General features: G+C 37.8%; 1 protein-coding gene across 2 annotated transcripts; it reads left to right on the forward strand.

Moving 5' to 3' along the window:
- Positions 1-638: 638 nt before the first annotated feature.
- On the forward strand, positions 639-14,636 carry rbm26 (RNA binding motif protein 26). 2 transcript variants are annotated; one of them, XM_058779224.1, is made up of 23 exons: positions 639-703; positions 1,041-1,159; positions 1,405-1,541; positions 2,115-2,203; positions 2,341-2,570; positions 3,116-3,382; positions 3,477-3,716; positions 3,821-3,961; positions 4,878-5,012; positions 5,150-5,261; positions 5,545-5,704; positions 5,782-5,946; positions 6,817-6,936; positions 7,039-7,104; positions 7,316-7,441; positions 7,547-7,621; positions 7,790-7,957; positions 8,036-8,140; positions 9,158-9,361; positions 9,447-9,533; positions 9,616-9,729; positions 10,754-11,811; positions 11,908-14,636. In XM_058779224.1, exons 1-22 carry the CDS (start codon positions 645-647, stop codon positions 10,841-10,843), a joined length of 3,009 nt encoding a protein of 1,002 aa, XP_058635207.1. In that variant the 5' UTR covers positions 639-644; the 3' UTR covers positions 10,844-11,811; positions 11,908-14,636. The 2 variants fall into 2 exon arrangements, with proteins under 2 accessions (XP_058635207.1, XP_058635206.1); XM_058779223.1 differs by lacking the exons at positions 639-703; positions 1,041-1,159; positions 1,405-1,541; positions 2,115-2,203; positions 2,341-2,570 and having other exon boundaries at positions 3,010-3,382; positions 10,754-11,672; positions 11,757-11,811.
- The last annotated feature ends 778 nt before the right edge of the window (positions 14,637-15,414 follow it).

Consider the following 15,414-nt stretch of genomic DNA (forward strand, 5'->3'; position numbering starts at 1 on the left):
ATTATGTCATAAAAAAAATTGATTTAATTGTATTATAAAAGAGATTAATAGGCAAGTATAGTGTTTGTATTGCTAAATTGTGTTATGAATATATATATATATATATATATATATATATATTTCGCAATATATAATACCGAGCAAATGTAATAATAAAACATATTCAAATAAATAACTCAAAAGTTGAACATTTTGAAATGAAACTTTTTTTGTCAAATGTGCCTTCACACCGCAGCGGCCCCTTTAAGAAACTCTCTGGAAGTGACCGTGTGCGGCGGCTGCGGCGGAGGACTCGCGAGATTTGCCCGCGAGAGTAAACAGTCGCCATTTCTCGAAAGTAAGAAAGAGCTGAAAGTGTGGCGGACAGTTCGTTCACATGCGCACAGAAACCAACCCCCGATAACTCCTAAAGTAAAGACCGCATCTAAGCTTCCCGTTACCGGCTGTCTTCCCTGGCTGGTGTACAATTAGATGTGATATTCCAGTCGGAGTTTATGAGGGCGGTGGGTGAGTGAGTGAGTGATTGAGGCCTGACAGTACAAACACACTAACGTTACGTTACATCCTGACCAGACTGTAAACTCACTGTTGTTGGTAACTCTCACAGGGGCATAACTGCAGAACAAACAGTCCTCCTCTGAAAAATGATCATTGAAAACCTCGATGCCTTGAAGACGTGGCTCTCGAAGACTCTTGAACCCATGTAAGTGATGCTGCTGCTGCACAGTGCGTTAAAATGATGCTAGCAAAATGATTCAGATCTTCCTGAATGTCTGTGGCTTTAGTTTTAAATGACTTTATGATTGACGAGTGCATTTACTCTTTTTGTATTATTGGTCTTAAATTTAATTAACTATAATGCTTGTAAGTGGTTATCCTAGTAGTCACGAGTTACCAGCAATTGTATCTGTTATACAGATGATCTTAACTTGCTGTAAAGATGTTCTAAGTTGTCAAATGAGCGTCTAGAAAAGATCCTTATGTCTGGAGGAACATCATTTGGGTTTAATGTAATTGAAGTTTATATGTTTGTCCTGCAGATGTGATGCTGACCCTTCTGCTCTTGCGAAATATGTGGTTGCCTTGGTGAAGAAAGATAAATCCGAGAAGGAGTTGAAAGCACTATGCATTGACCAGTTGGATGTATTCCTTCAGAAAGGTATAATCCAACTCTATTAATGATCTGATACAGTTCTGTTGCTCAAACCAGGTGAAGACCACTAACTAGTAGGATCATGTCAAGGTGGTTGTCATTAGTCATTCATTCCCTGAAGTAACTTTTTAGACATGATTTGCATAACAGCAGCCGCCTCAATTCCATGTCACTTCCAAGACAGATAGTGTGCTTATATTGTTAGAACTGAATCTCTGAGGCTGTTAACATTCATTTGCGTTTGCTTTCAGAAACGCAAACATTTGTGGACAAACTTTTTGAAGCTGTGAACGCAAAGAGTTACCTACCTCAACCAGAGCAGCCGACTTCCGCAAGCAGAACTGAAACTCACCAGCGCACAGAGAAAGATGAAACAAAGAGAGAGGAGGTAACATAAAACAATCACATAAGATCAACATTTTGAATAATCCTACACCACCGTTTAAAAATATGGGGTCAGTATTAATACTCTTATTCAGCAAGTGCACATTACATTGATCAAAAGTGCCACTAAAGACATGTATAATGCTAAAATAAAAAAGATTTCCATTTTTAAAAAAAAATTCTGTTCTTGTGAAATTTCTTTTCATTAAAGAAATACAAAATATCAAGCAGCATAACTGTTTACAACATAATAAGACATGTTTTTTGAGCAGCAAATCAGCATATTAGAATGATTTCTGAAGGATCATGTGACACTGAAGACTGATGCTGAAAATTCAGCTTTGCGTCACAAGAATTTCATTTTTAATCTTAACAATACTTCACAATAATACTATTTTTGTTACTGTTTTTGATCAAATAAATGCAGCCTTGCTGAGCAGAAGATAATTATTTTAAAAACATTTTTAAAGTCCTACAGACCCCAAACTATTAAGTACGCTGTGAAATTTTGCTTAAATTGTTAGTTTTCTTTTGTACATGATGGTATTGATTTTTGTGGTTGGTTTTGCATAAGCAGCCCAGCCGAGATGAGGATCGAGAAAAGAAATTCTCCAGGAGAATAAACCACAGTCCTCCGTCTAGCTCCAGATACAGCCGAGACAGCAGGTGAGATTAACATTAGATAGAACATAAGATTGTTTTTATTTTTTAACTTTCCCAGAATGCCACATACATACACGCATCTCTTAAGCCACCTTGATAACTATCCTCATATTTTCTCTTCTATTCCAATTAAATTACAGGAGAGTAGATGACCGTAAGAAAGATGACCGCTCCAGGAAGCGAGAGTATGACCGTAACCCTCCCAGAAGGGACTCGTACAGGGAACGTTATAATCGCAGGAGAGAACGCAGCCGCACTTACAGTCGCAGTCGTAGCCGCAGCTGGAGTAAGGACCGCACTCGGGACCGGGACCGAGACAGAGATCGGGACCGAGAGCGGGACCGCAGCCGATCACGATCTCGCACACGGAGTCGCTCTAGGAGCAGAGCAGAGGTAAGATATCACTTTATGTCTGATGTGGTTTTTTCTCATCTTTGAATTTTTATGTGTGTAGTTGACAAGAATGCTTGTATTTTGTTACTCATATTAATAGAGACTGCATGGAATATTTCTAACTAAAATACTTGAGCCCAAACCAGTAGTTTTAGTTCTTGCACATTTAAGTAAAAAAAAAAAAAAATGTTTGAAGAATGTAAGATTTTTTAAATGTTTTTGAAAGAAGTCTCTCATATTCAACAAGGCTGCATTTATTCGATTGAAAATATATTAAAAACAGTAAAGCTGTAAAATATGAACACAAACTAAAATTATTTTCTTTAAAGAAAGTAAAAAAAAAAATATATATATTTATTTTAAATGTAAATCTTTTGTAACATTATAGATGAGTTTGTCACTTTTGATCAAAGTATTAATTTTACCAAACAATGGACCACTTTTTAACTGTAGTATACTTAGAAAGGCCCACACATTTACAGTGCTCACTTTGTCATGCTCCCGCTTTTCTTTCCCTCCTAGAGCGAGATTCTGGAAAGCCAAAATACGAGCACAGTCGTCCAGAACGTCAGGAGGGGGGCGCGACCACTGATGGCTACACCGCTACGCCTCTCACAGCCGGGAACTCCTCTGCTCATTTCCCTGTGCCCACCCTTAGTAGCACCATCACTGTCATCGCCCCCACCCACCATGGGAACAACACCACTGAGAGCTGGTCAGAATTCCCTCAGGACCACACGCCCTTCGGCAGAGGCGGCCCACCAAGAAAACGCTGTCGTGATTATGACGGTACAGAATTTTTAGCTGTATGATCAGTGAGCCATGTTCATGACAGACTAGCCATCTTTATGTCAGTAACATCCTGATTTGCTTGTTTCTACAGAGAAAGGCTTCTGTATGCGAGGAGACATGTGCCCTTTTGATCATGGAAGTGATCCAGTGGTGGTGGAGGATGTTAATCTTCCCAGCATACTTCCTTTCCAGCCACCGCCTCTTCCTGGCGTTGACGGCCCACCTCCTCCAGGTCTGCCGCCCCCTCACTCACTCTTGACTCCACCAGTGAACCTCAGACCACCTGTGCCCCCACCGGGCACCATGCCACCCAGCCTACCACCTGTAGCAGGTATGAAAAAGCATTTTTCCTAGGTCTAGGCTTTTTGTTTTAATGTTTAATGTTTAATGTTGAATGATTTTTTTTAATAAATGCTCTGTTCCTCTCTCCTTCAGGTCCTCCTCCTCCGCTTCCTGCTCTGCAGCCCTCTGGTATGGACGCTCCACCTAACTCCATCACCAGCTCTGTGCCCACTATAGTGACGTCAGGTGTCCGGCCTCCGATCACCCAGCCTCCACCACCTCTCTTCACTTCAGGTAAGTGCTTATGAATGTGTCATGACTCATGTCTAATACAGTAATACAATGATGACTCAACTGGACTGCCATATCTTGAACCTGGACATATTCTAACTGACTTGTGTGAGGATTTATGTAAATTATGACTAGTTTGGGTGCAAGAAATTTTGTTTAACACTATACAAGTGAATAGGGAAAATCAAAGCATTAAAAAGTGTGGAATATGTCAGGGAGCAATGTACAATCAGCCAGCAAAAATCGTAAATACATTCAGGTAAATAGGACTTATGTCATACTTTAGGGATTTATTTTGCATTAATGACCGGATAACTGTTATTATCTCACTTATTACACAACTACACTAAGGTTCAAAGATTTGGGGTTGGTAAGATTTTTTTAAATGGATTTTGAAAGAAGTCTCTTATCCTCACCAAGGCTGCATTTATTTGATCAAAAATAACAATAATAACTGGGAAATGTTATTACAATTTAAAATAAGTTTTCTAGTTGAATATATTTAAAAAAGAGATTTATTCCTGTGATGACACAACAAAACTGTCAGCATCTGTCACATGATCCTTCAGAAATCATTCGGATATGCTGATTTGCTGCTTAAGAAACATTACTAATTATTATCAATAATGAAAACAGTTGTGCTATTTCATGTTTTGTTGAGTCATTATTTTCTGGAATCTTTGATGAATACAAAGAATGCAAAAGAACAGCATTTATTTGAAATGAATAAATATTTTGTAACATCATAAATGTCTTTTATAGTCTTTTGATCAGTTTCCTAGCTGAATAAAAGTATACACTTCTTTCTCATTCTGATCCCTAATTTTTAAATGGTAGTATACATGCCAAATAAAAATGCTGCTAATTATTATTTAATAATTATGGAATTACAACTGTTATTTGTTTTTATAATGTATAGATTCGTTTGAGCCAGAGGTGTATAATCCTGAAGCCCCCAGCATGACCTCACGGCCCATGTACAGACACAGAGTCAACGCTCAGCGGCCCAATCTGATTGGTCTGACCATGGGAGAAATGGATCTGCCCCCTAGAGGTAACTGTGAGCTCTGGCCTCCCTGCATAACCAGCTCCTCATGAATTTGCTTATTTTTCTTCCTGTGGAATTTAAATGCATCCTAACACATGTTCTTATCCTTTACTTCCCTCTTTTTGTGTGTGTAATTCTTTCAGAGAAAATGTCAAACAACAACAGCGCTCGGATAGTTTTAGAATCAGACTCCAGGAAGAGAGGAGCAGGACTGCATGATGGAGCGATTCCTGCAAAGAAACCCTGGTTTGACAAGTAAGACAGAGTCATTCAAAAATTTTATAATAAAATAAGGTATTTTATTTCATTATTATTTTCTGAGGTCAAGTAGATACATAAAAGGGTGCATATAGTTGAATATGAATGCAGTCTTTCTAAAGAGGTTTATTAAAATGTTCTCTATAAGATAAACTATCTCTTCAAATGCTTGAGTGCGCACAAACAAAGTATCCATTATTTGGTGCTGCGTGCATTTGCTCTGTCTCTTCAGTCTGTTTCATTACTTACATTTGACCTCAATGACCTTTTCGCTCTACAGACCAAACTTCAACAAACCCAACCACCACGGCTTTCACAGGAAAATGCCCTACTCTTCAGCAAACACCAAACTGGCCATCCGTCAGATTCCTCCTGAACTCAACAACATCAGCAAACTAAACGAGCACTTCAGCAAGTTTGGCACCATCGTCAATCTACAGGTACTGTAACTCAAATAAGCTTGTGATATGATGTTCATGATCTCAAAGATCTTATAAGCACATTTCCTCTGTTTTAGGTGGCATATAATAATGACCCAGAGGGGGCGCTGATCCAGTTTGCCTCACCTGAAGAAGCCAAACGGGCCATGCAGAGCACAGAGGCAGTGCTCAACAACCGCTTCATCAGAGTACACTGGCACAGAGAGGACGCGGTGGAGCACACACACACCACTCCACATCCGGTATCAAATCCTTCAGTAAATTCAACCATTAGAACTATTAGTGGTCGAGCAATATTTTATTAGTGACCGATGCCACTAAAAATGTATATTTACATTTAATTGATTAAATGTAGATTTGATTGTATTTATTAAATATTGAGTTTATTTAAAGATAGTAACTAACATTTATCACAATTTTCATTATTTAAGGAGTAAATAACATCATTTTTATCAATTTATCACAATTTAATATTAAGAGTAAATAACACATCACATTTTTTATAAAATAATCAATTTTTATTTATCACTCTTGTGTTTATCAATTTAATGTACATATGGTAGATTACTTTTTTTAATAAACTTATCAAAATGTTTATATTAACACTTTAATTTCAAGACAGTAACTAACATTCATCACAGTGTTTATCATAATTTAGTATATAGTAACTAACAGATTTATCATCTTTTTTTTCACATGCACAATGCAGTCACAGCAATACAATTCATGTTTATTTTATATAACAAATCATTTTAATTTATTTTAACTTAAGTGTTAAAAATGTATTTATACTTTTTCAACAACTTCTTTATTTTGTTCTGAGATCCTATTATAATTTGTTAATTACTCATGAACAGAAAGCAAATTAAACACTACAATGAACAGTTCACTCATTAATCAACCTCTTTCCACAACACAAATAAATTCTTACATAGTTTACAGTGCACATTCCTTTTTAGGGCAAATTCTTAGAATATTGAGTCATTTTATTGTGCATGATCTGACTGCTGAGTGTATTAGGCAAACATGATGATCAGTGTGCAACTGTGCATAAAGAGTTTCATATATCAGATGGTTCCAGCTGTAAAATCTTATTGTCTTATTGTTTGTAGAGCCTGCAGAGAGCCCAGGAGCCTGTGGTGACCACACTGAAACAGTCAGTGAAAGACCGGCTCGGACCACTGCCCACAGCCCACCCTGAACCCTCACACGACCCCAGCGGCCCTCGACAGGTGAATGTGTGACCCAAACTGTTCCTGATGGTGTGTTTGCATTTGTGCTTTGTCTTTCTCGTCTCGGATCTCAGCATATCTCTGTGTTTCTGTTCTCTACAGAATACAGTCAAGGCTTCAGTGAAGGAGCGTTTGGGCCTCTCTAAACCAACTGGCCTTGGGGGAAAGGTTTGTTCTCATGTTTTTTCATAGCTAGGCTTTGTACTGTTATCAGAAAGTCTAGTCCACATTGCAGTTTACTAATCTCCCAATTTACACGTTTGTGTAGAATATGCATTCAGCAGTGCCATCTTGTTGTTGCCTACTGGCTTATTTTGAGACCCTTTTACATGTATACATAATGTATAATCTCTTGGTAATATCTTTCATTTCTTTTCAGGTCTTTTCCACATCTACTGGCCTGACTAAGACTGTTTATAACCCAGCTGCACTGAAAGCTGGCCAGAAGGGAGCGCCATTTGGGAGCACCACTGTCAGCGCAGAAGATGCCCTGAAAAGGAAACAGGTTTGTGTCATTGTGCTGGAAAAAGCAACCTGCAAGTCGCACATTTTATGCTTGTGTTTAGTAGTGTTGAACTACTGTAAATGTGGTCCTGTCATTCTCCACCAGGAGACGCTGAAGCTTCAACATGACGTTCGGAAAAAGAAACAGGAGATTTTGGAGAAGCACATTCAGACTCAGAAGGTGCGGCATTAATTGTTGTCCTTGTGTCTTGTTGTCCATATGTTATCTTAATTAGAAAAATGCTCGCTGTTTCCTAGATGTCGCTATCTGTGGCCAGATATATTTTAATGAGTTAAAAAGTGTACTATCTTTTAAAAGTTTGGGATTGAGACGTGTTTGTGTCTTCAGCTGCTGATATCTAAGCTGGAAAAGAACAAGTCCATGAAGGCGGAGGATAAAGCTCTGATCATGCAGACCCTCACCACCCTCACCAACAGCATCACCAAACTACAGGAGGAGATGAAAGGACTGTCCAGTGCTAATGCCCTCAAGACCACACTCAAGAGTAAAGCTCAGGTACACACACAATCCCAAATCACCATAAGCAAGAAATGTGTTTTTCTGCATGTGTGTGTGATGCATCTCCGTTTTCAGGCTCAAAAGGAGCTCCTGGACACGGAGTTGGACCTTTATAAGAAAATGCAGGCAGGAGAGGACACTGCTGAACTCAAGATCAAATACACTCAGCTGCAGTTGGAGGTATATTTTACAAAGAGACAAAAAGCTCTATTCTTGAGCACATTTTTGCTTCTACTTTATTTCTTATAGCTAGAATATGGCACATTTATATTTTCTTTTCCAAATTGAGCCGTTAGTCTGTATATAGCTCGATATTTTTACATTTGCTTTCAAAAAAATGTGAAAAAGACATGACCTGGATAGAAAAGCTGTTGTTACAAGGTACATGCTGCACAATTGTTTACTACAAAACATTATAGATATCTGACTGAATCTAAAATTAAAACCAAACCAATACATAAAATAAAATACTTATTTCGGCTAGTTGCCAAGGCAATATTTCTCATTTTAATTTAGTTTAATTTAATGCACAAAAATAACTACAACTAAAACTGAAATAAATGTATAATAAATTTTATATAAATTTAAAAAAAAATACATAATAAATTACTAAAATTAACTACAGTTAAATGTAACACAACTTATTCAAAATATTAATAAAAATTGTACTAGTATTTCCATGATACTGAAGTAACACTGCTAAAAATCAACAGTTTAAAAACAATCTTGACATAGTAACCACTTAACTAAATGAACCCCAAAAGAAACGCTTAAAATCATATTTACTTAAAGGGACCATTGAACCAGTATAAAAATATGAAATATAAAAAAAGACAATTAAACAAGATGTTGTAGCGAAGCCAGTTGTTTCAGAAATAAAAACATCACACATTGCATAGAGAATTTGTCACGACTGTTAGTTTGCAAGACTTATTTCACACATCTGTTTTGACATACGGTATCAGATCTTTTAGTCCCATATGTTGCCACTGTCAAACATTGCATTTTTGGATTCAACCCCGCGTTTAAATATGATTGTCAATCCAGAAACTGTGCAGTGCTAGTAGCATGAGAAATTAACCTTTTATTCAAGTAGTGAATGGGTTATAAACAGGAAACTCATTCTCAGTTCTTCCACTGAGTGGCACTGTAGTGCTACTTAAACTCTATAAGTTTAAATGAGATGTTTTCATTCAGGCTGCCAAAAGGGGGCTTCTGACCCCAGGACGTGGGAGGGGGGCCCACGGCAGGGGTCGGGGGGCCCTGAGGAGCCGAGGCCGAGGGGTTCGAGGACGCGGGAGAGGAGTCCCAACTCACGCTGTGGTGGATCATCGACCCCGAGCTTTAGAGATCAGCGGTTTCGCTGAGGCTGATCGAGTAGACCTGCTGCCACACTTCGCTGTGAGTAACATTAAAGGGCATGTTGCATCACACTGTTTATGAGGCATGTCTTTGAGTCATAACTGGTTCTCCCACTAACCTCCAGCAATACGGGGAGATTGAGGATTGCCAGATGGAGGATTCTAGTCTTGGTGCCATCATTACATACAAAACTCGTGCAGAGGCAGAACAGGTACTGACATAATCCATAAACATCAGTAAACACATACATTCATGCCTTGATGCAGAGTCTAAACTTCAACTCTGTTCCTCAGGCGGCCATCCACGGCGTTCGGTTAAATAATCAGGAGCTGCGTTTGGCCTGGCACAAGCCCGCGGCTTCCCTCAACACAACAGACCCGGATGAGGTTGAACCTGAGGATGAGGAGGTACGCCCTTCGTCAGAGTTTACTTTAATGGTGTTTGGTTAACTCTGTTCATGCCTTTTGTACTACTTTTATTAGGTATGCAAGTAATTTTAACATTTGTATACATTACAATAGATTTATTTTTGCTGGAGAATAAAAGAAAGTAATTTTTTTTCAGCAAGGGTGCATTAAATTGATCAAAAGTGACAGTAAAGACATTTGTTACAAAACATAAATGCTGTTCTTTTGAAATTTCTATTCATCATAGCATCATAAATTAAGCAGCACAACAATTTTCAGTAATAATGATAATAAGAAATATTTCTTGAGCAGCAAATCAGTAATGATGCTGAAAATTCAGCTTTGCATCACAGGAATAATTGCATTTTCAAATATATTAAAATGGAAAAAAGTCCTTTTAAAATGTAAAATTGCTGTTTTTACTGTATTTTTGATTTTTTTTTTTAAATGCAGTTTTGGTGCGCATAAGTGACAAAAACAATATAAATGTATACTGACCCTAAAACACTAAACAATCCTGCAATAACTGGTATTTTGATCGTCCATTGACTGAAATACTTGCAAATTGGAAGGATCTTCATATTTTCTTTTTTATTTGGAACCTAATGGACACAACCCACAAATGAAGTGTATATCAGTGTATGTACATAACTTAATGTACCACTTAAGTTAAAAACAAAACTTAATTTCAGTTTGCATTATCGCATTTCTTACTCTAAATTCTATTTAAATGAGCCACAAACTAATGCAAACCCGTGACCGCATAACATTACACTTAATTTTTCTTTTGTGATGTTGCAGAGCAAGTGTAAACAACTTTGCATTGTGCCTTATAACATACCTCAATAAATGTTGGATACGTCCCACTTTATATTACTGTTTTTTTCCTTGTTCATGTGTATTCGTAACATAAACCAGTCCTGCTCACATATAGCTGAGCGAATGTACCGTGATATAAGAGCAAAACAGTACTGTCATTGTGCATTCATTTGATTCTGAGTGTGTGTTTTCTGATTGGCTGCAGTTTCCAGAGGATTCGCTCGTGGACGATTCCCTGCTGCAGGACGATGATGAAGAGGAAGACGATAACGAGTCGCGCTCATGGCGCAGATGAAGATGAAGTCGTGTGTCCAGACCTGCTGCACTGCACCACTGGAGCGCATCGGATCTTGAGTTCTGTGTTTTTGAAAGGGTTGTTTTTAAAAATCTGATTTACATTTCATTGGCTTTTTTTATTTTACTTATCAAACTTGAGCAGCAAATAGAAAATGTTTCTCAAAAGGCTGTGAATTTCAATTACTGAGATGTAAGATAACACGAATGATTTGATTTCTCGCCGTCATCGTTTTGTTTCGTATCGTGTCAAAACATTGACTAACTTTTGGCGGCTGCATTGTTTTTTTTTCTTTTTATTTTAGTTTTTTTTTAAATGGTCAGTATGTTGACCCAAATTTCTTTTCAACAGTTCTGAAAATGTTACAGTTTGAGACAAATATGGGAAATGTTTCGATTTCAAAGACAACAGTAGAGCATTTTTGAAGCGTTGTTATAAAACATGTTGTATGCTTTCCTTAGTATAATCAGCCTGATGAGGATGTAGCTTTTTGTGTACATATTTTATGTATCAATTTTAATTGTTTGTATGAATTTGCTTCTGGATTCATCTCCTGGGTTTAATTTTGAAATGTAAAAAAATAAAGAATTGAAATGGTCTAGAAAAAATATCAGCTGGAAAAAAAAAAAAAGAAAAAGAAAAAAAAGAGAAAAAAAATATTGAGAGCTCTGCTGCAAAAGCAGCATTGAGAAAAAAAATCTGAACAGCTGAATAAAGACCATTTCAACCCCCACCCCCCAATCCTCACAAAAAGAGCAAATTTCCTAAATTCATCATGCAGCCACAGTACCAGCCAAGTAAGTATGGAGCACAAACAGCATCAAATGAGGTAAGCAAAGTGTTTTATATATTGTTTTACATCTGTCTTTCTTTTCAGGTGACTAACTGTAACTTGTGCATTTCTGTCCATTAGGTCATCTGTTTATGGATGAAGGTTGAACTACATCGGATCACCCCGTTACAAATCGGTATGGTCTTCATTCACATTCTTTATGGCCTTTTCTAATTATTTGGACATTTTCATTGTCAACTTGTGATGAAACTGCCCTGCTCTTTTCCCGCAGGACACTAAAACCTGTTTTTACAATATTTGTTGACCCTTGACGCCATCGCACCATCCTGACGACTTGTATCTGGCCCACCATACAACCTCTAAGCATCACATTTGCATAGTGGAGAACGAATGACCCAATCAGAGCTGTAGCAGTCGGTTATGTGGCTCTCCCACCTTGGTGCCTGTCGTGGAAGCTCAGCTAATTGTGAAGAATTTGATTTGCTCTTGGAGTGTGCCATGAAGCTCAGCTTTACCCCCACCAACTAAACCTCGCCTGGCCCAGCAAGGGGGCCCTTAAGTGGACGCTCGCCCCCTCCTACACAGCCTCATGCTGCACTTTTCTCCCAATACCCCCTCCGTCGGTCGCCGAGACCTGATCTCTCACCATTGTACAGGCCTAAAGTGAGTGTGTGTCCTATTCCTCCCCTAGTTAAAATTTGACCTTTGACCTCTCTCCCGGTGTAATATAACATTTTAATAAGCTTTGTTGGGTCAGTTAGTCTGTCGTTACTATGGAGATTGTCGCGGTGTGTGAGGGATGTAAATCGTGGTTCTTAAATAGGCCTATTTAATCTGAGGGACCCCTGCAGCCCGACTACTCCGTAATGAAGTGATGTATTTGTTAAACTCAGACTCATCGTGAGCTGCGAGTCCATGAGGCCAATGTGTTTCCGGCGGAATAAACTGCGTAATGCGTTTACCGCAGAAAACGTGGGCTAACCAGTTTAGAGCGTGTCGGAGCGCTTCAGCTAACGCGTTTACATTGGCCCAGTCATTTGTAAAGACTCTTTAATCTGTAATTTGTGTCAGTAAGATAAATGGGTTTATTTCTTAACCGGTGAAGCGAATGGTGTTTGACTCTGAAATTTAGAATCGAAAATAGGGTGTGAAGTTAGCATCAGGACTTTTATTGTTAGTCATTTTATTCTGATTTGGGTCATTAATGTATGCAAAATCATAATTCGTCCTGTTTATATTAATTTACATGTAATCCACATCCAGTTCTGATCAAATGGGGATTTATTTATTTATTTATTTGTTTGTTTCATTAAAACGAAAAAAATCTGCGATGGGTGACGGTGCCCAGTGTTTTTCGTAGCCTCCTGCTAGTGCTGAGAAAAAGTCTTTAATATTTTATGTGATCACAGGCCTCTATAAGCAAATTTCAGTCCCTGGCAAGTTCAGCCAAAACATGATTAATTTAGTGTTTATCCCTGACATCCTTAAAAAAAAAAAAACCCTCGGCCAGACGTGCAGAGCTCAGTTTGAGACTAAATCTCTAACTCTACATCATAAAACAGGCCTGGGGAGGAATCTTTGGTTGGGCCACATTTTCTTATTTGGATATCTGAGAAAGACTGAGCTTCTTTGAACTGGGTTTTATAACGCTGTGCAGCGGTCAATATAGACCGAGCAAATCTTACTGCTTACAAGAATTTTGATAATTATTTTTGTTTGTTTATTCTACATTTGCTTTTATTTTTTGTTTTGGTAAAATGATCCAGTAAAGTAAGATAAATGGTGGTCTTGTCTACCTAATGCAGACGTGACCTCATTTACTCAACAGATTTGAAAGTTTTAAACTTTAGATTACTGAAATTATAACCAAGAATACATAGTGTTCCTATACCTTTAGAGAGTTTGTTCACCCAACATCATCAATTACTCCCCCTCATGGCCTTCCAAACCCATCAAACTTTCGTTGATCTGCCAAAAACAAATGAAGATGTTTTTAATAAAACCTGAGAGATTTCCATTCCACTGAAATTTTGACACTTCAACAAGTTCATAAAGAGGTTCTAAAAGAAATCCATATGAATTTGGAGCAACATGAGGGTGAGTAATTGATTGAGAGAATGTTCATCTTTGGGTGACCTGTCCCTTTAAATGACTGAAACAGTGGAAATGTTGTTCTGTATGTTAAGGCAATGGTCACATTGTGGACTTTGAGCATGCAAAATGTAGGTTGTCACACTCTACTGTAGAGTTTCTGTTTATAATACATTACACAGCCCTGCATCTTGGAAAAACATTAAGCTGATTTGCAAAAAAGGCCTAATGTTACCTAACTTGATTCTGAGAAAAAGCAGTCAAAAGTTTTTGTTTTTATGGCAAAACAAAACATTCAAAATTTATAACGTTTAACAATTTGCAAAGGAGTGGAAATCAGGATTTGGCATAAAGCTTTCAAAATCATTCATGTGAAAATGAGCTGAGAATTAAAAAAAAAAAAAAAAACAGAAGTTGTAATCTGGCTCAGAGAAAGATATTAATCTTGTGCCAGTTTTTCTGATGATTATGGGATAATACAAGAGTTTTCACCTCGCAAATGATTGTCAAAAGCAAAAGTGCTACAAAATCATATTTTGTGAAAAAGTGTAACATACTCAAGCAAAACATACACTATTTTTGGAATCAGCAACCCAAAATCAATAAGAAACAAGTACTGGATTTCATTCAGCAAATATGATGCAGGGTAGTGTAATAAATCACAAATGGTTTGCTTTCAAAATCAATGATTGCATTCAAAATCTGAAACCATCTGAAGCTGCCCCCATTTCCAAGACATTATTCAAAGGACCATCTAAGCTCATGTTCTTCTAGTACTGTTTTAATGAACTAAAAAATGTGTCATTTTAATGCTGTGCATTTCTATTTTTAGTGTTTTAGCCGTTTAAGATCAATGCAACTAAAATAAAAATTCAAAATTTATTTTAAAGGGGTTATCAGATGCAAAATTCACTTTACAAGTTGTTTGAACATAAATGTGTGTGTATACATCCATCGTATAATGATAAAAATCCACCCATTGTTTTTGAGGTTTTTAAACCCCTTTCTCAAATCAGGCTGTTCTGAGATTCCTGTCAGAATGATGTAGTTCTGCACAGGCCCCTCCCACGATAGTTGATTGACAAGGCCGTCTTACCTTAGACCCGCCCTGAGTGAGCTGAGAGCTGTCCGCCATTGTGTCGACTCCGGTGCAGGGGAAGACATGATGTCTCAGATTAAGCGATTGATGTGTTTTGTTGTTGGATGTAATAATGAATATAGCAGGCTTCAGTTACTCCCGAGATCTGAGCCGCTGAAGACGCAGAGGATTAACGTTACTTTCGTTTTGAAGGGAATACGCCGATCTCAATCTGCCCAAATGCGTCTGTTCACGCAAATCATTCGTGATCCAGCTTCATCTACAGAAGAAGTGAGTAAGGGGTGTTTTATGAATCTTTGCAAATCGCCTTTCCTAATAATGTGCTAGTTAGCCAGTTTCGCGGCTGAAGTTTAAAGTCCGCACGTCACTCCATGGAAGAGAGGGGCGGGGTCAGCAGAGCTCATTAGCATTTAAAGCAACATGGACTAAAAAAAACGGCTTGCTGATTTTGACGGGGAAAAAAGGTGTTTTTTACATTACCATTGAGAAATTTTAACCAAAGCATGTTATAGACTTTTAATTAAGACCCTAAAGAATCATATCAACTTGTGGAAAATGAGCATCTGATGACCCCTTTAATTATTATAA

The sequence above is a fragment of the Onychostoma macrolepis genome, chromosome 06 (genome assembly GCF_012432095.1).
Source record: "Onychostoma macrolepis isolate SWU-2019 chromosome 06, ASM1243209v1, whole genome shotgun sequence".
Taxonomy (NCBI): domain Eukaryota; kingdom Metazoa; phylum Chordata; class Actinopteri; order Cypriniformes; family Cyprinidae; genus Onychostoma; species Onychostoma macrolepis.